At 41.7% G+C, this 24,264-nt stretch overlaps 1 protein-coding gene across 3 annotated transcripts in view; it reads left to right on the top strand.

Moving 5' to 3' along the window:
• Positions 1–24,264, top strand: part of LOC139387610 (E3 ubiquitin-protein ligase znrf1-like) — a 45,341-nt gene that overhangs the window by 2,628 nt on the left and 18,449 nt on the right. For all 3 annotated transcript variants that reach the window (XR_011629221.1, XR_011629223.1, XM_071133993.1), the window contains exon 2: positions 11,323–11,418. Coding sequence is in view for 1 of the 3 variants with exons in the window: in XM_071133993.1 (XP_070990094.1) it covers positions 11,323–11,418 (96 nt within the window). In the remaining 2 variants the exon portion in view is untranslated. The remainder of the gene's footprint in view (positions 1–11,322; positions 11,419–24,264) is intronic.

Genomic DNA, 24,264 nt, shown 5'->3' with positions numbered 1-24,264 from the left:
GCAATGGTCTGTGTAATCTCTCCTCCTGTGATAGACCCATGGTGTTCACTCACCCATCACAGAGCTAAGTAATCACTCACCGATTTGAGCAGAGCAGAGGCACTGACTGAACTCTCTTTGAGCAGAAGCCAATGTAATTGTTCTAAAATGAAAGTCATAAGCAATCATTCACTTGTGTACACCGCCATTTTCATTTAAATGTAAATGATGATAACACACATGAACACATACACACGCATGCTACTGTAGACACAGTGTTGTGGCTGGGTTTTAGTGGCAAGTCTTTTTGGAATGATGGGATGTGCTGAACTGAACGTCTGAAGATCTGTGCTGAACTGTCTGGCAGTGGAATTCAACAATATAGGTCATTCTCAATTTATTTATGTTTTCCCTTCCCCTCATACACACTCTTTCTCTATCTCTGTCTCTCTCTCTTCTCCCAATGTCTCAGCACAGTGTACACAGACTCCGAGACACACACACACACACACACACACACACACACACACACACACACACACACACACACACACACACACACACACACACACACACACACACACACACACACACACACTCTACACTGGATGGCTAAGTGAGGGGTTTCTGTTGCTGCGTCTGTGACAACCACGTTTCTTGTCACTGCTATTTTCAAGATGAACACTTGCTTGCTCCGTCACAATATCCTCACACACTTGTTTCATCAAGACGCAGAGGACGAGGGAGGGAGAGAGGGAAGAAGGGAGATAGGGAGAGATGGAGGAAAGGAGGGAGAGAGGGAAGAGAGAGAGAGGGAGAGAGAGGCTTGACATGTTCCTCTGACAGACTTCCTGTCACCAGTGTTTCACAGCCAGTCTGTTGTTGAGTGACAGCCGACAGACCTTTCTAATAAAAGGATGCCACAAGTGCAAACAACTGGCCAATTAAAAGGACAGGGGGCGAGGGCAAAGGCAGTGGCAACCGTTGCCATGGTGCAGGGACTAAATCCTGTCACTATACAGCAGAGACTTTCTAAAGATAAACCTTTGACTTCAGTAGCAGGGGGCATTAGCCTCTGTCAATCAAAAAGGCAGATGATGCCACTGAATAGCAAGCATCATACTGATCACAGGATGCTTTCTATGTCATTAAGCATCACAAACCTAAATCACATCGTTTCCTAGTGCTTCCCGTCACAGCAAAGCAGTCTCATTCACTGTGTAATGATACCCTAGTCTCTCCCACACAATACACCCCAATGCCATTACACACCTCCCTCCAACCTACACTCTACCCCCCATTTCACCTGTATCTAAGGCCACATTACCTCCTGCAATCAAGGAGTTTAGTGAGGAACACAACAATAGGTCAGTATATCTCTCTCACAGCTCCCTCCTCCCCATCTCCCTCTCTGTCTTTACCTTTCTCATTCAGCTGTTTCCATGGAAACTGCTGTTCCTTCCGGTAAGGTAAAGAGTTGTCTGAGTTGCGATTGAGTTGGATGTGATGTAATCAAATGGCTACAGTCCATATATGGGCACAATATCCTGTATTCTGGACTAAACAGGTCTCTAGACATGCTGACACACTCCAGCATTTAGTATCATCATTAGAGGGACAACCAGCCCAGACACGTGGAAAGAAGATGCACACAGGCATACACTAACAAACAAGGTCACTCATTTAATAAGCTTATCCATGTTGTCTAGTCTAATGACCTGTGATAGACAGTAAACAAGTGATGTCCTTGACATGACAGAAAGAGGGCATGAAACAGCAAGGTGTTTATTCTTCTGAGAGACAGAGGCTTTCTAGACAGCAGGGAATTACAGGGAGCTAGCTAGCTGTCACACTGCTTGCCTGCCATTTGATTAGAGCAGGAGCTAGAGGCAGCCACAGACCTCCCATCTGTACTTTTAATGGTGACTTCTCTCCTCTGAGTGCATCCCAAATGGCACACCATTTCCCCATATAGTACACTGCTTTTGACCGGATGGATGGGTTGGACTTGCCGAGAGACGAGTTCAGATTGGTCTGCCATGTTGCATGCTTCGGTCTATAACATGAGCTGCTCAGTATGTGTAGATAATACTTTTTCCTGCAGCTTTTTTGAAAGATATCAATAAAAACTGCAAAAGTGTTACTACAGTGCTCTCAACATTTCTGCCCTGAATTTGTGTTGTTATCACGGAAGAACTTGCCTGAGTTTTGAAATAAGTGGAATGCCCGGTGTAAGCAGAATATGATAGCAAAGGAGATGGAGAAAATTATAGTGTTTGATTGCTTTCGGAGGGAGTCGAAAATCTCTGGACTAAGGCCAACCATGGCATCTGTGACAGAGAGGGAGAAGCATACATGCATACGGGTATGAGTCTAGGTAGCTACATTTTCAGATATTACACGTTTCTAAGTTTGTCAGATAGTCATTTTCATTGCAAGTTAAAGCATACTGTTAGCTAGCTAGCTAATGTTAGCTGGCTGGCTCCCTAGCTAACATTACATGCATGATCTCTTTAGTAATATTATTTGTATCTCAGAAATCCATTTGCATTGCTAGTTATAGCCTAATGTTGGCTAGCTAGCTAACATTGAACCTAGTTGGTTAGCTTTAGCTACCTGCAGATTCATGCGTGGTGGCTAGCTATGATAATCGGTTTGTATTACTAGTAGTATGGGTTGGGATTAGGGCTGTGGCAGTCATACAATTTAGTAAACTGGTGAATGTCACGCAAATAGCTGCCGGTCTCATGTTAACTGACTGTTATTTAACATAAACACATTTAGCATCTCCTGGTTTCCACGCATAGCCTACAAGCCAATGATGCAGACCTTTAGAACATCTATATTTTAAAAAGTCTAATAAATCCATGTAATATAGCCTACACCTTCACAATTAATCCATGTAATATAGCCTACACCATCACAATAAATCCATGTAATATAGCCTACACCTTCACAATGAATCCATGTAATATAGCCTACACCATCACAATGAATCCATGTAATATAGCCTACACCTTCACAATGAATCCATGATTTATTTTAGACAGGTCTAAAGAAACATGATATGAAGCAAATGTAGTCTATTTCAGAAGAATAGAATAGCATACTCTGAGTTGTCCTTATGTTAGGTCCTGATCTGGCTATGCCATATGGCTGTGGGCTACGCTAGTTAATTTAGCGGACAAGATTTGCTTAGAATTCCGTGGCATTATTTGTATATCATTTTATAATATAAAGAATACAGTTGAATAAAACTGAATAAAATAAAAAGGATATTTTCTACAAATAATTTGAGGGAGTGAACACATGTGGCTAGTCTGTGTTGAACGGTTAACAAAGAAACAGGGTCCACCTATGTGCTTAATTTAAAGTTATTTATCTAACTTTAGTTGTGATAAAAATGTTGGGCTATATGTTTTGATTTTTCATACATTCTAAGGCTGCATGGTACAGCTCTAATGATGACATGAAAGGCATGAGCTCTGCTTTGTTGTTTTGCGCAAGCTGTACAGACTTCATCAGTCTCTCATTCACAATTTGACAAAGACTTGATAATGCCTCAATTTTCCCGGCTGCATTCCCTTTGTGTGGCCGTAATGCCTGCCCAAAAATACATGCCTTTTGCGGCCAGTGGCCATTGTGCCCTTGGGCTGAATATAATAATTATAATTCCCTTCTCCCGGCTGCATGCCGAAGCACCTCTCACTCACATGGCTACAAGTGAAGACGAATACATCAGGGACGCAACTGCGCACGTCCTTATCCAATTCCGAGGCGCATATTGAAGATATTGGATGAACTATCTACATTTACTTTTCGTCAGCCGACAAGATGAGTAGGCCTAAAGAACTGCAAAAGTGCTAGCCTATGTCAATCTACTATCCTCCATAGCACAAAGGTGGACCTATTCTATTCTGTGTGAGAAATAAATATTCCAAACATAGTCTGGGACAGTTATGGGATGCGATAGATCCCAAATTAATAAAACCACTAGCATCAAAAAACCTGTTTTAAGCAATGAGCCTGATGCAACAGATGTTAGCTTAAAACGTGATAAACTATTTGGCTATTTCTTCACATTATAAGTGCAGCAAAGTGCACACGGCAGAAGGCTATAAGCGTTAACGCCATTCTCAAAGGTGACCACAATTGTGATTATGCATGTAATGCTTTTATTATAAAAGTGCATTTTTATGGTGAAAATGATCTTCCCCAAATTTGAAACTCACATGCTGCTTATGTATGCCATTTGGGCGCTATACCCGTTGTAAAGCAGATTATTAAGCTTAATTTTAAGAAGTTATTTGTCCACTTTAGTTGTGATACAACCTTATCAAAACATATTGGCCTATGGGCTAGGAGGCTACATGAGGTGATTTGAAGTCATGAAAAAAAGCATGCGCTGTTTCTTACCTTAAACTGCTAATATATAATTCACAAGCAAATATTTTCACCCATCACACTATTCCATATACTAAATAATATATGTGTGAAATTAGTTTTGATTTAGAATGGTCCATTATCATGCACCTGTCTCAAAAACGGGCAGTGGAAAAAATGCATGTAATCTGTGCACTTAAATAGTGAATTGAGGACACTTTCCCCGTGGTTCATTTGCATGCCAGCCAGGTAGGCTATACTCCTGTTGTAAATAGAAGCAATGTGGTTAATATTAGCAAAGTTGATAAATAAATATAGTATGCCTAGCCTATAGAAAGATGATGGGATCCTCCTCTTTTTAATAGAGGCCATCACTCTGTTTTCTCATGCAATTGCATAGCCTATAGATATTTGATTAAGTTGTCATTGATGTCAGAGTGATTAGAGGGACAATAGAGTGCTGAGTATCAGGCAGTTAGCACATTTGGTAGGCTACTAATGACCATCAGCAGCATCAGAGCTTGTAGAAGCCTAATTACTGTGACTAAACGGTCACGTGGAATTTGACTGCCATCATGACTCGTGACCGCTGGTGTGGCGGTAATACGGTCACCATAACAGCCCTAGTTGGGATTATTGCCGTGTCCAAAACAAATGGGATCTCTGAATTTAGAAATCACCGACTTCTGACTTCAGTGTGTTCAAGATAACTGGGTACTCAGAAAAATCTCTTTGAACGGTCATCCAACTTTGAATTCTAACTCAGGAACTCAGGCATCTTTCTAGAGTTCCTACTTTCCGACCTGAAGATCACTGACGTCATGATTTTACCTTGTATTTTTCCAAGTTCCCAGATGTTTTGAAAGCACCATTAGGTTAATTATTTAGCTAGCTAGCTACATGTCTGAACAAAAGACCGCCAGATGTAAACATCGCCAGATGTTTACATGCCCCATCAAGTTAGCAAGGTGTATCTGGGGATGATTACGGTCATCTATTGTATTTCATAAACATGTCTACATGTCTAGACAACAGTGACCCATCCACTTAGCTAGATGTGGCTGGGGGTGGTTATAGCTTTTATTTCTAATGACCCAGTGTGTCTGGGTAAAAATCACATAATAATTCTATAATATTTAGACAATATTTATCTGAACACTTTCTATTTTTGATGATGCTACTAGGCAAATATGCAGGTAACCATTTCACTGTATCTTTTACACATTCTGTATCCTGTGCATGTGACAAACTTTGATTTTTGTTTGATATAGTGTGTGTTTACTAGAGACGGAAATGTGAAGAACAACATGACCTGCACCAAAGTCAGATTAGGATATACTGTAGGTCAAGGACTAGATAAAGTGTGTTTTTGCTACCACTTACACCACTTTTGGTCTTGAAATCTTTGGTTGTTTTCTAACTTCCTTACTCACTCTGTTCAGCACATGACTTCACATGTGAAAGAGATGGTTGGGGCTAAGGCTTAAGAGGGTGTGAACGATGCTGAATGGGTGTAGACAAAGAGCTCCACTACGTGTACCAAAACATTCAAGGGCCATTTTTCCAAAAGTGGGGTTGCAAGTTTATCAACTTTCAAAGCAGAATTACTATCCCATTGTTCCTCAACTGCAGTGTATGATATTTAGGACCGAATCGAGCAGGTTTGTCACAAATTGATACCAATGAGCTAAGTGAGTGATATTAAAATATGTATCTGAATATTGATATTGGGACTTTGAAATCCAATGATCTGCCCCTGAGGGCGTCTTCTTAATGTGAAGACTCCCTATAGATGTTTATGTTTATGGAAGGCTTAAGAGAACATGTGGGTAGGCATCCACAGATTTTAAACCCACTGAAACCGACTCCTTTGATCTAATACATGTTATGTTTTGATATTCTAATCTATATCAACCATCAAATATTATATATCATTTATGCAGAATGCTTCAGGATATAACACGGAATTTCATTCAACTAGAGATGCATGGTTCATGTAGCGTACAGATTCATGATTGCTATAAAGTCAATTCAAGCTCAAGATAGAAGCAGAACATTTGTCTAAATGAATTGCTACAATGAATCAAAATGGTATGTTGGCTTGGAAGCTGAGGATGAGTCATGATGAAAGTCTTTGGAAACATCTGGAAACTAAGGTCTAAAAGTTAGTACTTCATTCATTCGAAACTAGAAAACTATATCATTGCATTTCATTCCTTGTTTTCCAGTTGAAGTTTCAGTCCCAGGTTCATCTGGCTAACATTTATCCTTGAATGAGAAGAGAGATTCACAGTTTTGGCCTATGGAGTAAATTAGTTGTTTTAATTGTAATTACGCAGTGGTGTTTGTGCCACATGAGTGAAAGATTATGTCAGATGCATGACCTTGCCTTACTATCCATTGCCTTACTATCGATTGACTTACCACCTGGATTCGGTCTTATGTAGTAACATTTGAATTTCTGTTTTTTACATTGGATAAAAGTAGAGACGCAGAGCTACAAAATTGTATATCATTCACTGCATTTGAGGAAACAATGGGAAAGTAATTCTGCTTTGAAAGTTGATAAACTTGTAAACTCACCTTTGAGAAAACCGTCTTTCAATATTTTGGTAGTACTATTGAGAGCCCTTCTTTGTCTACACCCATTCAGCACTGTTCACACCCTCTTAATCCTTAGCCCCACTCATCTCCAACCATCCTGTTCTAACTTGCCAGCTACTTCCAGATATCTAAGAGAGAGAGAGAGAGAGAGAGAACAGCTCACTGAACATTACTCTCCCTATCGCTCTGTCAATCACCCAAGCTAATTGGCTAACATTGGCTAGCTACTTCCAGACACATAATGAGAGAACAAATCACTCAATTGTATGACACTTTGTTGCTGACGTTTACTGACACCGTTCATATTCAACGGGTTTTGAGCATTCAAAAATGCATCAGTTATTCTGCGCTCTGGCACACTAAGACGAGAGTCTATTGTTAAGAAATGTATCTAGATAGCTAGCTAGGTAAACAATGAATCCCAAAGCATGACATAACATTAGTTTGCGAACCAGCCAGCTAACATTCGAGTGGAGTCTTTTGTTAAGACATGTAGCTAGCTAGCTAAACAATGAACCATAATCACAACTCATGATGTTACTACCCTCATGAATCTGCAGGTAGCTAACCAACCAGGTTCTATGGCTTTAACTAGTCAAACAAATGTGTCTGAGATACGAATAATAAGATCATACACATAACTTTAGCTAGCGACACAGCCAGCTAACGTTAGCTAGCTAACAGTACACTTGAAATGAAACCACTTTCTGTCAAAATTAGAAACGTGTAATATCTGAAAATCATACAAGTATACATCATGGTTGGACGTGTCTCCTGTCTGATGCCATGCATCGTTGCCCTTAGTTTGACGATGTAATCCAGACTGGTGATTTCTCCATCTCCTTAGCTATCATACTCGAATTTCACTGATTTCAAAACTCGGTCCTCCAGAAAGTGGAGAGCATGCACATAACCTTAGCTAGCAAGCTAGCCAGCTAACGTTAGCTAGCTAACAGTACACTTTAACTTGACATTAGGTTTATGCAGTTTTGCTACGCAATACTTTTTTTTAAAGCCACGTCCCACATGATTATCTAAACATACTGACCAGCTCCAATAGACAGACACATGCTACATGGCAGACCAATCCAAACTAAATTCTCGGCATGTCCAGCCCACTCATTATCTCAGCCAATCTTGGCTAGCGGGAAGATTGCTCTCTTTTTCTGTGGCTAAACCAACTAGGCTCGTAAGTTAACAATTTTATTCATATTTACAGATGGCATACAGGTTTTATATTAAGGCACATGAAAGTTCACATGTTCAAGAAGGCATTTCTGCCCAAAAACTAATTTTGCTAAAAATATATATTTTTTACGTTCAAACAGCTTTCCTGTGAAGTCGTGACTTGCGGAATACGCGTAGTTTCCTGAATCGGTTCACATTTGAAGAAAAGTGATAAAGGGTCTAAAACTACGATGAGACTGTGATAGCTTGTTGTATTGATTCAGTCTAAGTGTAGACAACATTGGTGGGTATGGGGAGGGTAATGTTCACAATTTACCCTCAAATCACAGTCATTTACATTTTAAGCGCTTCTGAAGAAGGGTAAATGCTGTTTAACATCGCCTAAAAGAGGATATGGCTTTCCATCTACTCTGTCTAACACATGGAGAGGAGTGGGAATATATTGAGAGGGTAATGATCCTAAGGAAGGAAGCTATCATAATGCTGGTGGCCAGTCATGGACATTTTATGAGCTTCCGAGACACAAGTATTTTTGTAAGGATTTTAATTCTTAATCATTGACCATGGGGAATGGGGCAGGACTACAGAGGTATCATAAAAAATGCACAGAGTAAAGAGTGAGTCAGTTGGCTTGGGTTGAGAAATGTGTCAGCTTTGTGGAGAGGTGCCATGGGACACTTTAACAGAGCGCAGTGTGACGGCTCTATTTCACTTCTGTAGAAACAGAGTATGTCCACTCCATAGTTACTAGGCCTATACCAATGGCTTGATATCTATACAGTGTGACAACTATACTGTACATTGTTCAGGGTAAGTAAACAGTGGCTGTACTATTACTTAGTAGGGTATGATGAATCTGCTGTGATGGTTAGTTTCAGGTTGGGACATTGTATTGTGTTGATATTTGTGCTCTCTCTGCCAGTATGAAGTATGTCTTGTTAGTGGTTTGATGAAGGGCCAGCTTTGTGTTCATGAAACACACTGTGTTCACTGTAGGGGATATCTTTGTTTGCGTATGTTTTCATGCAGTCTTGTGATTTACTTTAATGGTCCCTATTTAACCTCACAGTTTCCTAGAATACAATTAATCCCCCATGACTTACTGTAAACTTTAGTTCCCAGCACCACCCTAGAAGTCGTACTAAGTTGTTCCAAGCAACGAGTGGTATTTCTCAGTTACAGTATGTTCTCAGAGACTGATTTCTTTTCAGTGCTGCCAGTGGAAGGATGAGCACACACACAAAAAGAGGTCCACAGTATCGTCATGTGAACTCTGAACATTTCTTTGATCATTGAAATGGTCATAGAGTTGTTGCCATATACTGTCTGCATTGCCATTTACAGATAGGGCCTCTTTGGCCTCTTGCCTTCTGGGAGGTGATCCATGGACTGTCTCTGTCCATCACATCCAACCATCTCTCATAGAAAGTCCTCACTCTACCTTTCTCCTGCACCTCTATTGTTTCTAAAATGTCTTCCATTCCTCTCTCTGTCTGTCCCTAAGTGAGGGCTGAAAATAGCAACCAGTGGAAATGTGGGTCAGCTGTCATGGGGATGTGGGGCTTCGGTTTACTGACTAAATAGGTTTACTTTTATCTTTCTTAGTTGCTCCCTCTATCTATCAATCCCACCCTCATCCCTTTGTCATACTTGCTGTTTAGTTCAAGTTCCCCCTTACTCTCTTTCTCTCATTTATAAAGCTGTCTCATTCACTTCAGCTTGAGGCCTTTACGGTGTGTTTTCATCTCTCCATCTCTTCCTGACTGTGCTGGTCTGTCTGGTTATTGCTTTATGCTTTCTAGGTGAACCCCAGACAGACTCAGACCAACCAGACAAGTCTCAAAGTAAGAGTTTAGACTCTGATCCCACCGAAGGAATTAATAAATATTGACTTAGCATTAACATTAAAACACACTTTCTGGTGCGGGAGTGTGGAGCAGCGATAGTGCTGCAGTCTCCCAAGTATACATGAACGACGTGGGTACAAAACCCACCCCTGACACATTCCTCTACCTGTATCCCAACATGTACTTTCAATATTGTCTGAATAAAGAGAAAATACGTAACGAGGAATGAATAGCAACAACCTTTATGACTGTATAGTTGTCATTGGACCAAAAACAAGCTGATTTTGGCACAGCTGAGCTTTTTTTTGGCAATGTACACACAGCACAGCGTGGTCCCTGGACTGAGTGGTTCAATGACCAACGTGATAATGGCCTGCTGTTGTGCCCAAAAAGACTGGCAAGTCCAGCCCTTTGCCGGTGATCTGGGATGGTAAATGTGTAAATGTACAGGGTTTGATGCAGTGGCCAGTTAAACACTACTGAGTTGAGTCCCAAATGGAACCCTGTTCCATATATAGTGCACTACTTTTGACCAGGGTTGGGGATAGGGTGCCGTTTGGACAAAGCCCTGGTGTCTGTACTTATGGTAGTTGTGTACATGTGAAGTGTTGGGTGCAGCCATCTGAACACTACTGGTGTCTGTGTTAAAACAGTATTGAGGACTCATGATGCAAAACTCAACTCATGTGGTTGGAAGGAGAGCCACGCCAGGAATTGATGTAATCTCCTTTTATGTGCTTTGCTAATTCTGTAATATGCACAAAGCTGAAAACAAACATCGTAAGAGAGATAGCTAAAATAGAGCTTTGCAGTAATTTATGTCTGCTATTTGGAATGGGATATACACATTGTACGTCTTTCATTTGTATCAACATTTCGTTTTTTATTATTCAGGGACCATGCACAACAATTATCTTACCAGATTTAGCAACATAGCTCATTTTCATCGGCAATGTCTTTTCATATGCAGGTTAACATTCTTCATTTTTACAGATGATAAATGATGATAAACTACATGTTTATTACATAGTGAATAAGAGACAGGTCTGTATTACATGCAACGGGGAATGACTTGAAAAGACCGACACACACAGAAAGACAGAGAAACACAGACAGACAGAGTGATTCAATGTGAGTCTACATGGTTGATGCCACTGTTTGTGGTGCCCCATTCTAGTTGGGAACACTGGTTTGTAATAATCTAGGATCATTTGGTTCACTTATTCACTGTTGTGAGTTGGATGGTGGCAGTGAGAGCCAGAGAGCCAGTGTAACGTGCATACACTAAAGTCTAACCAATCCTCCCTCTCTTTCTCCACAGGGTTCAAATGTCCTGTCTGCTCCAAGTCTGTGGCGTCTAATGAGATGGAGGTGCACTTCATCATGTGTCTAAGCAAGCCCCGCCTGTCCTACAACGGTGAGACACCCTTCCTCATACAATATGGCCTCCTCCCTCCTCATCTCTGCTTCCTTCCCCTCAGGTCTGCCACTTTTCCTCCATGTGAATCTCTGAAACCTTCTCCTCTTCCCCATCTCTCTCTTTTCCTACTTCAAATTCTTGCCATCTCTTCATCCCTCCATCTCTCCATGGTTCATGTAGCCTCTCTTCCCCATCTTACTCAAATGATGCTGGCTGTGACTGTAAGAATGTAGCTATGAACTCTATGTGGCCCGTCTCTCTAGTACCAGAGCTGGGGTCACAGTGGTGTGTTATTCCCTCCATTGACTCTCTCCATAGCACTACTTAGTCTGTCTGTCTGCCTGTCTGCCTGTCTGTCTGTCTGTCTGTCTGTCTGTCTGTCTGTCTGTCTGTCTGTCTGTCTGGGGGCGTGTCTCGATAGGATAGTACTGGAGTTCATAATTGTCAAATACAGTAGATATAGAATTAGAATCCTGTATTTCTATATCAATGGCTTGACCTGCTTGTACTCAAGTAATCACAGTATCCAAACAAGAAAAGCCTGATCTACATGTACCATACAGTAGCCAAATACATAGATAGTGTCTGTATGTCATTAGCACTACAATAGTTTTTTGTGTAATGCTGTCGTCAAGGCAAAAAGTGGCTAATCGAATAATCTCAAATATGAAATATATTTTGATTTGTTTAACACTTTTTTGGTTACAACATGATTCCATATGTGTTATTTCATAGTTTTGATGTCTTTATTATTATTCTACAATGTAGAAAATAGTACAATTAAAGAAAAACCCTGGAATGAGTAGGTGTGTCCATACTTTTGACTGGTACTGTAAATGTGACCAAACGACTTGATTCATTCTTACAGTAAATAGCAACATTTGAAATTGTGTTTTTTACATTGGATAAAAGTAGAGACTCAGAGCTAGAAAATGGTAGAGGGAAGGCTCCTGTCTTTTTTGGGGCTAGTGGGAAGATTCCCCTCTTTTTCCTTGGCTAAACCAACTAGGCTCGTAATTTAACCATTTTATTTGTATTTACAGATGGCATACAAGTTTGTTATTAAGACACACGAAAGTTCACATGTTCCAGAAGGCATTTCTGCCAAAAAATGGGTTTAGATTATACATGAAAATACATGTTTATGTTCAAATGCTTCTACTGTGAAGTAGTGACGACATACACCTAGTTTCCTGAAACGAGTCACATGTATACCTGTCTTGACTCCCTGAGCACAGTATGTTCAAAGTCGATTCAGGTATACAATCAGCCTTTCCAGGACATTATGGGTGCCTGTTTGCTGTTCTTTTCCCTGAGTGCCTGCCTGGCTCCAGGTTGTGTGATTGACAGTGTGGCTGGCTGAGATATCTGTCTGCGTGTAGTCTTGGGCAGCCCTGTGTGACTGACTGACTGACTGTCCAGCCCAGCCTGTCTGGTCTGTCTGGGGCTGAAGGTGACCCTGTGGGCTACGTGTCACATATGACCAGTCTGCTTTCTGGGGCACATTTAAGGCCAGGTATGTCTGGACACATAGGGAGAGGGAGAAGGAGACCGATGAGAGGCTGAAAATGAATGGGAGTAAAAGATTGATTGAGATAGTGAGAAGAAAAAAAAGAGAAACTGACTGGGATTGATGGAAGAGTACGGAGAGTGATACAGTGATGGCTGATAAAGAGTAAGAGGGGAGAGGTTGTGTGGTTTTCCACTTCCCTGTCACTCTTTTTTTTCTTACTTTTTCTCCCCCTCTCCATCTCTTCCGCTATCCCTCTCTATCATTATCTCTTTCCTTCTCTCTGTCACTCTCTTTCTCTCTCACAGTCTGTCTCTCTCTCCGTATTTTGCCCCCCCCCCCCTCTCTGTCCGCAATCCCCTACATTTGTGACACACAGGGACAGGACTGTGGCTTATCTTATTTCCCAGAATGCTCTGTGGTCTATTGTCAATCAGCTGGGCCCACTGCCTGTCACACATCAGCAGATCTCCTCTCTGCAAGGCCAATGTACACACACACACACACACACACACACCCTGCCCGCAGTGGCCCGTGATAAATGTGTGTGCCTGTCTGTATACTTACTGTGTTTCTGTTTGTGGAGCATTTAAAGAGTTTTGTGTGTCTATAGAGAAATAATGAGATAGACAATACATACATTGTGTGGGTATCTGGCCAACAAGGTTTGCATTGTGATATTGGTTAAGGGTTTGAAATGCCACACATTATTGTGTTGTATACCCTGTGGTATTTACTGGTGCTTAGCGCCATGAACTCCCATCTACCCCAGTGGGTATTGCTCCGGCTAGGGGATGAACATGGGGTGACACGTAAGTTACACCCAGATAATACAGAAATAGCAGTGCATTAACAGCAGTCAAAGACAGTTCCATCAAAATGATATGAGACAATGTAATATCTTGACTGTATTGAATTATTCATGTAATATTTAGCTGATAAACTCCTCCCACACTCAGTGTCATTTGCATACAGTATTTTACCAACAGAGATTTGGCATTCTCCCCAAACACATCAAATAGGAGTAAAGTAGTTTGTTCTCTCTCTCTCTCTCTCTCTCTCTCTCTCTCTCTCTCTCTCTCTCTCTCTCTCTCTCTCTCTCTCTCTCTCTCTCTCTCTCTCTTTCTCTCCAACTCTATCCTCTCTATTCAAGGGCTATATTTAAGCATACAAAGTCGTAGCCCAAAAAAGACACAGTGGTCAGCTCACGTGGACTGCGTATACCAAGGCCTCACTCTCCAGCTCATACTCACATGTTCACTAAAACAGTGGCACATTCATTCACTCAACAACCACTTCACGAACACCCCTAGAATCCTAGAAAACACAAACATAACACAAACATAAGACAACCTATCTTAGCAACCACAAGAATTAAACAATTTAATACGAATAAAAATACATACACACTACACAGTCACAAACATATAGTACATAGGCCGTATACAGAGAGCCCTGTAGACATGATGCACTGTACATTGCAGTGTGAAGACCTAGACCAGGGCTCTCCAACCCTGTTCCTGGAGAGCTACTGTCCTGTAGGTTCTCTCCAACCCGAATTGAGTTCACCTGATTCTAGTAATTAGCTGGTTGATAAGGGGAACCAGTTAGTTACAACAGGGGTTGGATTGAAAACCAACAGGACTGTAGGTCTCCAGGAACAGGGTTGGACCTGACCTAGATCTAAATCCACCCATTGTACTGTAGACCACATTGCATGTACACAAACACACACACTCACTCACAACTAACCTGTCTCCACCCTCCCTCCGGCTGGTTGGCGTAATGCAGAGGGAGCTGCTGAAGCCATAGCTCCTTAGAGGATAAAGCTAAGGAGCAGGAGAGTGGACTGGGGGAGGAGGACGGGGTGCTTATTGTTCTAGCGAGGAGTGTGGAAGGGGAACAGCTGTGTATAGACTTACTGAGATCCAGTTTTGGAGATTGAGGATGCTGAAGGAGGAAAGGGGGTGGGGGAGAGGGGGAGGCAGCTAGGGGGTTGATGGGACTGGGCGGCTAAGCTAAGCTGATTTACATTCAGAGCATATGTCTTCTGTCTGTCTCACTCCATCTCACGCTGTCTTCTCCTCCCTTCACCTTAGCTGCCCCACATTCCCTCCCTTCCTCCTCCCTCTTCTCCCGCTTTCCTTTGTTCATATGAGGAGCTTCAATACTTATTGTTAGAGTTGCAAAATTCTGGGACGTTCCCGGAATCAGGAGGGAATAAGCAGGAAATCCGGATTCCTCCATCCAGGATTCTGGAAAACCAGGGAATTTATTATTAAAGTTCCCAGAATTTTGCAACCCTACGGTATTTACCCAGGGATCAAACATTTTTAACGGTCATTCTCAAAGATACACTTCCTTGAATGCTTTGAATAGAGCATCAGAGATTCAGAGCAGCTATCAACTAGTAGGCTACCCTTTGTTTTAAAACCACACACTCACTCACACAAAACAGTCACTGCAAGAAAGCATGCAGGCAGCACACGTTTCCAGGGGAAGAAGTATGGAGGGAGATTTGTTTCTTAACTCTGTAAATATGTTTATCACAATCCGTGTGTATATTCAACATAAAGTGCCTTCGGAAAGTATTCAGACCCCTTAACTTTTTCCACATTGATACGTTACTGTCACCCCCTGACCTTAGTATTCTTTGTTTTCTTTATTATTTTGGTTAGGTCAGGGTGTGACATGGGCGATATGTGTGTTTTTGTCTCATCTAGGGTGTTTGTACTGTCTAGGGTTTTTTGTAGATTTATGGGGTTGTTTCCATCTAGGTGTTTATATAGGTCTATGGTTGCCTAGATTGGTTCTCAATTAGAGGCAGGTGTTTATCGTTGTCTCTGATTGGGAACCATATTTAGGCAGCTATATTCTTTGGGTATTTTGTGGGTGATTGTTTCCTGTGTCAGTGTTTGTGCCACACGGGACTGTTTCGTTTCCATTTCACTTTGTTATTTTGTATTTGTGTCATGTTCAGTCTTTTCTATTAAAACATGGACACTTACCACGCTGCGTATTGGTCCGATCCTTGTTACACCTCTTCAGACGAAGAGGAGGAAATCCGTTACAATTACAGCCTTTTCTAAATTGATTAATAGTTTTTTTTCCCCTCATCAATCTACACACAATACCCCATAATGACAAAGCAAAAACAGATTTCTGTAATGTTTGCTAATATCACAGTACAACTTGGTTGGAGTCCACCTGTGGTAAATTCAATTGATTGGACATGATTTGGAAAGACACACACCTGTCTATATAAGGTCCCACAGTTGACAGTGCATGTCAGAGCAAAAACAAAGCCACGAGATCAAAGGAACTGTCCATAGAGCTCCAAGACAGGATTGTGTCGAGGCACATACAGTGGGGCAAAAAAGAATTTGGTCAAGTTCTCCCACTTAAAAAGATGAGAGAGGCCTGTAATTTCCATCATAGGTACACTTCAACTATGACAGACAAAATGAGAAAAAAATGCAGAAAATCACATTGTAGGATTTTTAATGAATTTATTTGCAAATTATGGTGGAAAATAAGTATTTGGTCAATAACAAAAGTTTATCTCAATACTTTGTTATATACCCTTTGTTGGCAATGACAGAGGTCAAACATTTTCTGTAAGTCTTCACAAGGCTTTCACACACTGTTGCTGGTATTTTGGCCCATTCCTCCATGCAGATCTCCTCTAGAGCAGTGATGTTTTGGGGCTGTTGCTGGGCAACACAGACTTTCAACTCCCTCCAAAGATTTTCTATGGTGTTGAGATCTGGAGACTGGCTAGGCCACTCCAGGACCTTGAAATGCTTCTTACGAAGCCACTCCTTCGTTGCCCGGGCGGTGTGTTTGGGATCATTGTCATGCTGAAAGACCCAGCCACGTTTCATCTTCAATGCCCTTGCTGATGGTAGGCTTTGTTACTTTGGTCCCAGCTCTCTGCAGGTCATTCACTAGGTCCCCCCGTGTGGTTCTGGGATTTTTGCTCACCGTTCTTGTGATCAGTTTGACCCCACGGGGTGAGATCTTGCGTGGAGCCCCAGATCGAGGGAGATTATCAGTGGTCTTGTATGTCTTCCATTTCCTAATAATTGCTCCCACAGTTGATTTCTTCAAACCAAGCTGCTTGCCTATTGCAGACTCAGTCTTCCCAGCCTGGTGCAGGTCTACAATTTTGTTTCTGGTGTCCTTTGACAGCTCTTTGGTCTTGGCCATAGTGGAGTTTGGAGTGTGACTGTTTGAGGTTGTGGACAAGTGTCCTTTATACTGATAACAAGTTCAAACAGGTGCCATTAATACAGGTAACGAGTGGAGGACAGAGGAGCCTGTTAAAGAAGAAGTTACAGGTCTGTGAGAGCCAGAAATATTGCTTGTTTGTAGGTGACCAAATACTTATTTTCCAACATAATTTGCAAATAAATTAATTAAAAATCCTACAATGTGATTTTCTGGATTTTTTAATCTCACTTACGTCCGGTCCCAAGTCACTCCCCAACTATTTGTTTGGTAGATTTTGGTTCCTAAACGAACCGTGTGTCTGCTATGCTGATTGAAGAAATCCAGTCTTTACAGAATGTACTGGTAATGGTGCCCTGGTAGGAGGAGGGTCTGGAAGCATGTTGAGGCTTTTGGAAGGCTGCCATCATTCACTGTAACCTTCACTGATTGAGTCAGGATCTTCCACCCAACCCAGAATTCGAGGAGCATCATTAGCATGTCTCTTAAGGCTAATAATGAACAGAACAAAATCATTCCACTACTTTAGTAGTTTGTACTTTTTTATAGTACACACTACTATTATAGCAAAACTGAATGTCTACATAGGTATTGAACTTGATTCCCGTTTTCAAAAAACTGCCGGAGATATCCAGTTGTCAGGCATTTTGCATCTGTTGGGCATTCGTCAACATTCTCATCACTGTCGTCGTCCAGGGGCCAGACTATTTGTGCAAGTACAATTTAATAGAAAAAAATGAAATAATTCAAGCACCTCTTGAGAATAACTAGGACCAAAAAGTGCTATGCTGATCTCTAGACTGAGATCCTGACCCTGTGGTATAACATAACCTTAAATACCCAATTCTCCTTTTTTCTCTTTCTCATTGGAACGTTAGGTGAGAACGTGCACTCAGATTTCCAGCATTTGCGCTGATTGGTTATCACACAAGTTCTTTTCCCCAGGGGGGTTGAGACCTGCTGTTTGAATTGGAAAGCATACGGTTTTCAAAGCGAGGAGGCAGCGCTCAGAGGCTGTGTGTGTGTGTGTGTTTTGAGTGAGTGTCTGAGTGACAGAGAGATGCAACCAGTGAAAGCACATCCACCCCAATTATTGACTCATTGTGCCATCAACATCAAAGATCTGCCCCCAGATGCACAGCCAGGGCTAGGTAAAGGGTATAGATTTACTAAAATGTCTAAATATTATGAAGGGCACTATACCTCTAGGCTGCCTCTCACCGAAACACCAGTGTAGCAATGTCTGGTCGCTATGTCAGGAAGTTCCACATGGTGGTCTCCTGAAGGCCCTTTCTCATTGTTTGTCAGACCACCTAAAATACATGACTACAATGCACACAAGCCTTAGGTGATGAGGAAGCAGTGCAACAGTTTTAAAAGGTTTTATAAAAATGTTGGCTTCATGCAGTTATATGCTAATTTCCTCAAGACAAAAAACAATAACAATTGCGCCTGGGGCGGCCAGTCGCACTGTTTCAGCTTTCAACCCCAGCCCCCGTGTGTCGAAACCAAGACACGTTTAAATGTAGAAAAACAAGACCTGACCGAGACTAACCATCTTAAAATGACAGATAAATACCGATTTTTTTTTACATTATCCATTGCACACTGGCAGGGCATGCTCATCTGTCTTACTGTCCCAGTACAAAGCAAGGTGCCCTTTAACTTTTGTGTTTAATCACTTCTACTTCTACTTCAACGTAACCAACAAGAGTCTGTACTCAGTGGTGCATCTTGACCTCTTGAGTTGAGAGACTACATAGGCTATTGTCTTATCCCAGACCGTGGCTCTTTCTCAACTGTATTTCCTGTTTTCCTCACCTCCTTGAATCCATGACAACAACAAAAAACACATGTGAGAAAAATGTCAGAGGAATCTCAAAAAAAAGGGAAAGGGGGATACCTCGTCAGTTGTACAACTGAATGCCTTCAACTGAAATGTGTCTTCCGCATTTAACCTCTGAATCAGAGAGGTGCTGGGGGCTGCCTTCATCGACATCCATGCCTTCGGCGCCCGAGAACACAATTAGGAAAGACAATTAAGAAAGAGACGTGGTCTCAAATAGCATTATATTTGTAGTCTCTCAACCCATGTGGTGAAGCCTTAGAGCAGCACCCAGTCCATGATATTGGTACCAACACATAGTACAGACACCATGAATGAACAAAGACCGCATATGTGGTCTCAGGATCAGAACAACAGGATAAAGTAAATCTATTATAATGACACATTGACACAATACATATTGTGTTCTTAGAATGACAATAATGTACACTATCAATATACACACCAGCTTAATGGTTTCACGGATGTCCAAGGCCAGACAGTCATATAGTTCCACAGTGGCAGTATCTGCTTTTCTCCCCAAGAAAAACATGGACCACAGCTGAGCTCAATCCACGGAGGCATGGACACCCATGACAAGGTGTATGACATTAAAGTGAGATTCATATCATGTGCCTTTATGCTCAAGTTAAGTCTGTACAGCATGATTACAAAACGTAGCCTTTTATTTAACTGGAAACATTGCCCTCAACCCACAAGACAAAGGGCAGGAAACTGACAAAGGAAATCGACAGAAACAGAATGCATGTCATTTACTAGGCAACAACATATTAATCAATGTTACAATGAACAACAAATTACTTGACTAGCTAGCAAATAAGCCTAGATGTAGCAAAACACAGCAAGCAGCATTTCTTACTTTTTTAATCAGATAATGGTCAAATTTCATACCTTCAAACCAGTTGGGAAAGAGCGATTTGTCCTGCCTACTTGTCCTCTAGTTCCTGAATGAAAACATCAGCTAGCTAACTATCTGGCTAGCAAGATCACCAATTCAGGATTTAAAAACTGTGTGGTCCTTCATAATTGACACATTCCTGAAGTTACAATTAGTTAGTTTAACATAAGTTGTTCATCTAGCATAAACATGACGAGATTGCCATCTATGTTAGCTAGCTTTATCGCATCCAACATTGTTAGCTAGCTGATGTTATAGCTAGGAAGCTATAGTTAGCTAGCTTTACTCGGCATCGGTTGTACAGTTGAAGTCGGAAGTTTACATACACTTAGGTTGGAGTCATTAAAACTTGTTTTTCAACCACTCCACAAATGTATTGTTAACAAACTATAGTTTTGGCAAGTCGGTTAGGATCTACCTTGTGCATGACACAAGTAATTTTTCCAACAATTGTTTACAGACAGATTATTTCACTTATAATTAATTATATCACAATTCCAGTGGGTCAGAAGTTTACATGCGCTAAGTTGACTGTGTCTTTAAACAGCTTGGAAAATTCCAGAAAAATGATGTTATGGCTTTAGAAGCTTCTGATAGGGTAATTGACATACTTTGAGTCAATTGGAGGTGTACTTGTGGATGTATTTCAAGGCCTACCTTCAAACGCAGTGCCTCTTTGCTTGACATCATGGGAAAATCAAAAGAAATCAGCCAATACTTCAGAAAAAAATTGTAGACGTCCACAAGTCTGGTTCATCCTTGTGAACAATTTCCAAACGCCTGAAGATACCACATTCATATGTACAAACAATAGTATGCAAGTATAAACACCATGGGAGCACGCAGCCATCATACCGCTCAGGAAAGAGATGCGTTCTGTCTCCTAGAGATGAACGTACTTTGGTGTGAAAAGTGCAAATGATGGAGGAAACAGTTACAAAAGAATCTATATCCACAGTAAAACGAGTCCTATATCGACATAACCTGTGTCTGGTGTCTTGTTAGACAATAAACTCTTCTTCCAGACTCACATTAAGCATCTCCAATCCAAAATTAAATCTAGAATCGGCTTCCTATTTCACAACAAAGCATCCTTCACTCATGCTGCCAAACATACCCTCGTAAAACTGACCATCCTACCAATCTTCGACTTCGGCGATGTCATTTACAAAATAGCCTCCAACTCTCTACTCAACAAATTGGATGCAGTAGTCTATCATAGTGCCATCCGTTTTGTCACCAAAGCCCTGTATACTACCCACCACTGTGACCTGCACTCTCTCGTTGGCTGGCCCTCGCTTCATACTCATTGCCAAACCCACTGGCTCCAGGTCATCTACAAGTCTCTGCTAGGTAAAGCCCCGCCTTATCTCATCTCACTGGTGACCATAGCAGCACCCACTCGTAGCACGCGCTCCAGCAGGTATATCTCACTAGTCACCCCCCAAAGCCAATTCCTCCTTTAGCCGCCTTTCCTCCATTTATCTGCTGCCAATGACTGGAACAAACTGCAGAAATCACTGAAGCTGGAGACTCATATCTCCCTGACTAGCTTTAAGCACCAGCTGTCAGACTAGCTCACACTACCTGTACATAGCCCATCTGTAAACAGCCCATCCAACAACCTCCTCCCCATACTGTATTTATTCATTTATCTTGCTCTTTTTCACCCCAGTATCTCTACTTGCACATTCGTCTTCTGCACATCAATCACTCCAGTGTTTAATTGCTATATTGTAATTACTTCGCCACCATGGCCTATTTATTGCCTTACCTCCTTATCTTACCTCATTTGCACACACTGTATATAGACTTTTTCTACTGTATAATTGACTATATGTTTGTTTATTCCATGTCTAACTCTGTGTTGTATGTGTTGAACTGCTTTGCTTTATTCTTGGCCAGGTCTCAGTTGTAAATGAGAACTTGCTTTCAACTAGCCTACCTGGTTAAATAAAGGTTAAATAAAAAAAATATTTAAAACAACCTGTAAGGCCGCCATAAAAAACAAACTGCGGTTTGCAACTGCATATGGGGACAAAGATCGTACATTTGGAGAAATGTCCTCTGGTCTGATGAAGCAAAAATAGAACTGTTTGGCCATAATGACCATCGTTATGTTTGGAGGAAAAAGAGGGAGGCTTGGGAGCCGAAGAACACCATCCCAACCGTGAATGAGAACTTGTTCTCAACTAGCCTACCTGGTTAAATAAAGGTGAAATAAAATACAAAATAAAAAAGCACAGGGGTGGCAGCATCATGTTGTGTAGGTGCTTTGCTGCAGGAGGGACTGGTGCACTTCACAAAATAGATGGCATCATGTGAAGGAAAATAATGTGGATATATTGAAGCTACATCACATCCCATTTTCGACCAAGTTAAAGCTTGGTTGCAAATGCGTCTTCCAAATGGACAATGACCCCAAGCATACTTCCAAAGTTGTGCCAAAATGGCTTAAGGACAACAAAGTCAAGGTATCACAAAGCCCTGACCTCAATCCCATAGAAAAATTGTGGGCAGAACTGAAAAAGTGTGTGCGAGCAAGGAGGCCTACAAACCTGACTCAGTTACACCAGCTCTGTCAGGAGGAATGGGCCAAATTTCACTTATTGTAGGAAGCTTTTTTTTCTCTCTCTCTCCGATCAAATCAAAATATAGATTGCCCACCCCAACTCACGCCCTGACCAAACCAAAATAGAGACATAATAAGGATCTCTAAGGTCAGGGCGTGACAGAAGTGAGTGAGTTGCTGTAACAGGATGTGGTCTGGTCTCCTACTTTGGTCTGGCACGGTGCAGCATTTCCTGTCAAATTAAAACTAGGTTTACTGGAATCCACCACCTCGTCTTTAAAGAACACTCTGTTTCAACATGTGTTTCAGTGAGTCACGGTAGGAGTATGAGCTAACATGTCATATCCTGCTGATCAAGACCTTGCTGAACAACCGGCTGGATGTTTCAGTAACAGCTCAGACTATACGGACACACAGACACAGACACACACACAGTACAGCATACCCTTATGAAAAAATACATTTTCACATGTTGAGCTGACATTTCACAAGTGAAATTTAATTTAGAGTTCACATGTTAACACCACCTTTTCACATCTATAACATTTATTTATAAAGCCCTTTACACTTCAGTTGAAACTCAGCCTAAAACCCCAAACAGCAAGCAATGGCGGTGGCTAGGAAAAACTCCCTAGAAAGGCAGGAACCTAGGAAGAAACCTAGAGAGGAACCAGGGTCTGAGGTGTGGCCAGTCCTCTTCTGGCTGTGCTAGGTGGAGATTATAACAGTACATGGCAAAGATGTTCAAACATTCATAGATGACCAGCAGGGTCAAATAATTGTAATCAAGTGGTTGTAGAGGGTGCAACAGGTCAGCACCTCAGGAAAAATGTCAGTTGGCTTTTCATAGCTGAGCATTCAGAGTTCGAGACAACAGGTGCGGTAGAGAGAGAAAGAGTTGAAACAGAAGGTCCGGAAAAAAGGTAGCAAGTCCAGTGAACAGGTCAGGGTTCCATGGCCGCAGATAGAGAATTTCAATAAGCATTTCTCTACGATTGGCCATGCTTTCCACCTGGCTACCCCTACCCCGGTCAACTGCCCGGCACCCTCCACAGCAACCCGCCAAAGCCCCCACCATTTCTCCTTTACCCAAATCCAGATAGCTGGTGTTCCGAAAGAGCTGCAAAATCTGGACCCCTACAAATCACCCGAGCTAGACAATCTGGACCCTCTCTTTCTAAAATTATCTGCCAAAATTGTTGCAACCCCTATTACTAGACTCTTCAACCTCTCTTTCGTATCTTCTGAGATTCCCAAAGATTTGAAAGCTGCCACGGTCATCCCCCTCTTCAAAGGGGGTGACACTCTAGACCCAAACTGCTACTGACCTATATCTATCCTACCCTGTCTTTCTAAGGTCTTCGAAAGCCAAAATTACAAACAGATTACCGACCATTTCGAATCCCACCGTACCTTCTCCGCTATGCAATCTGGTTTCAGAGCTGGTCATGGGTGCACGTCACCTCAGTTTTTATAACCGCTTCTATAACCGATAAGAGACATTACTGTGCAGCCGTATTCATTGACCTGGCCAAGGCTTTCGACTCTGTCAATCACCACATTCTTTTTGGCAGACTCGACAGCCTTGGTTTCTCAAATGATTGCCTCGACTGGTTTACCAACTACTTATCTGATAGAGTTCAGTGTGTCAAATAGGAGGGCCTGTTGTCCGGACCTCTGGCAGTCTCTATGGGGGTGCCACAGGGTTCAATCCTCGGCCGACTCTCTTCTCTGTATACATCAATGATGTTGCTCTTGCTGCTGGTGATTCTCTGGTACACCTCTTT

The sequence above is a fragment of the Oncorhynchus clarkii genome, chromosome 1 (assembly GCF_045791955.1).
Source record: "Oncorhynchus clarkii lewisi isolate Uvic-CL-2024 chromosome 1, UVic_Ocla_1.0, whole genome shotgun sequence".
NCBI lineage: Eukaryota > Metazoa > Chordata > Actinopteri > Salmoniformes > Salmonidae > Oncorhynchus > Oncorhynchus clarkii.
Note: the sequence above shows the minus strand (reverse complement) of the source record. Positions and strands in the feature narration are given on the sequence as shown.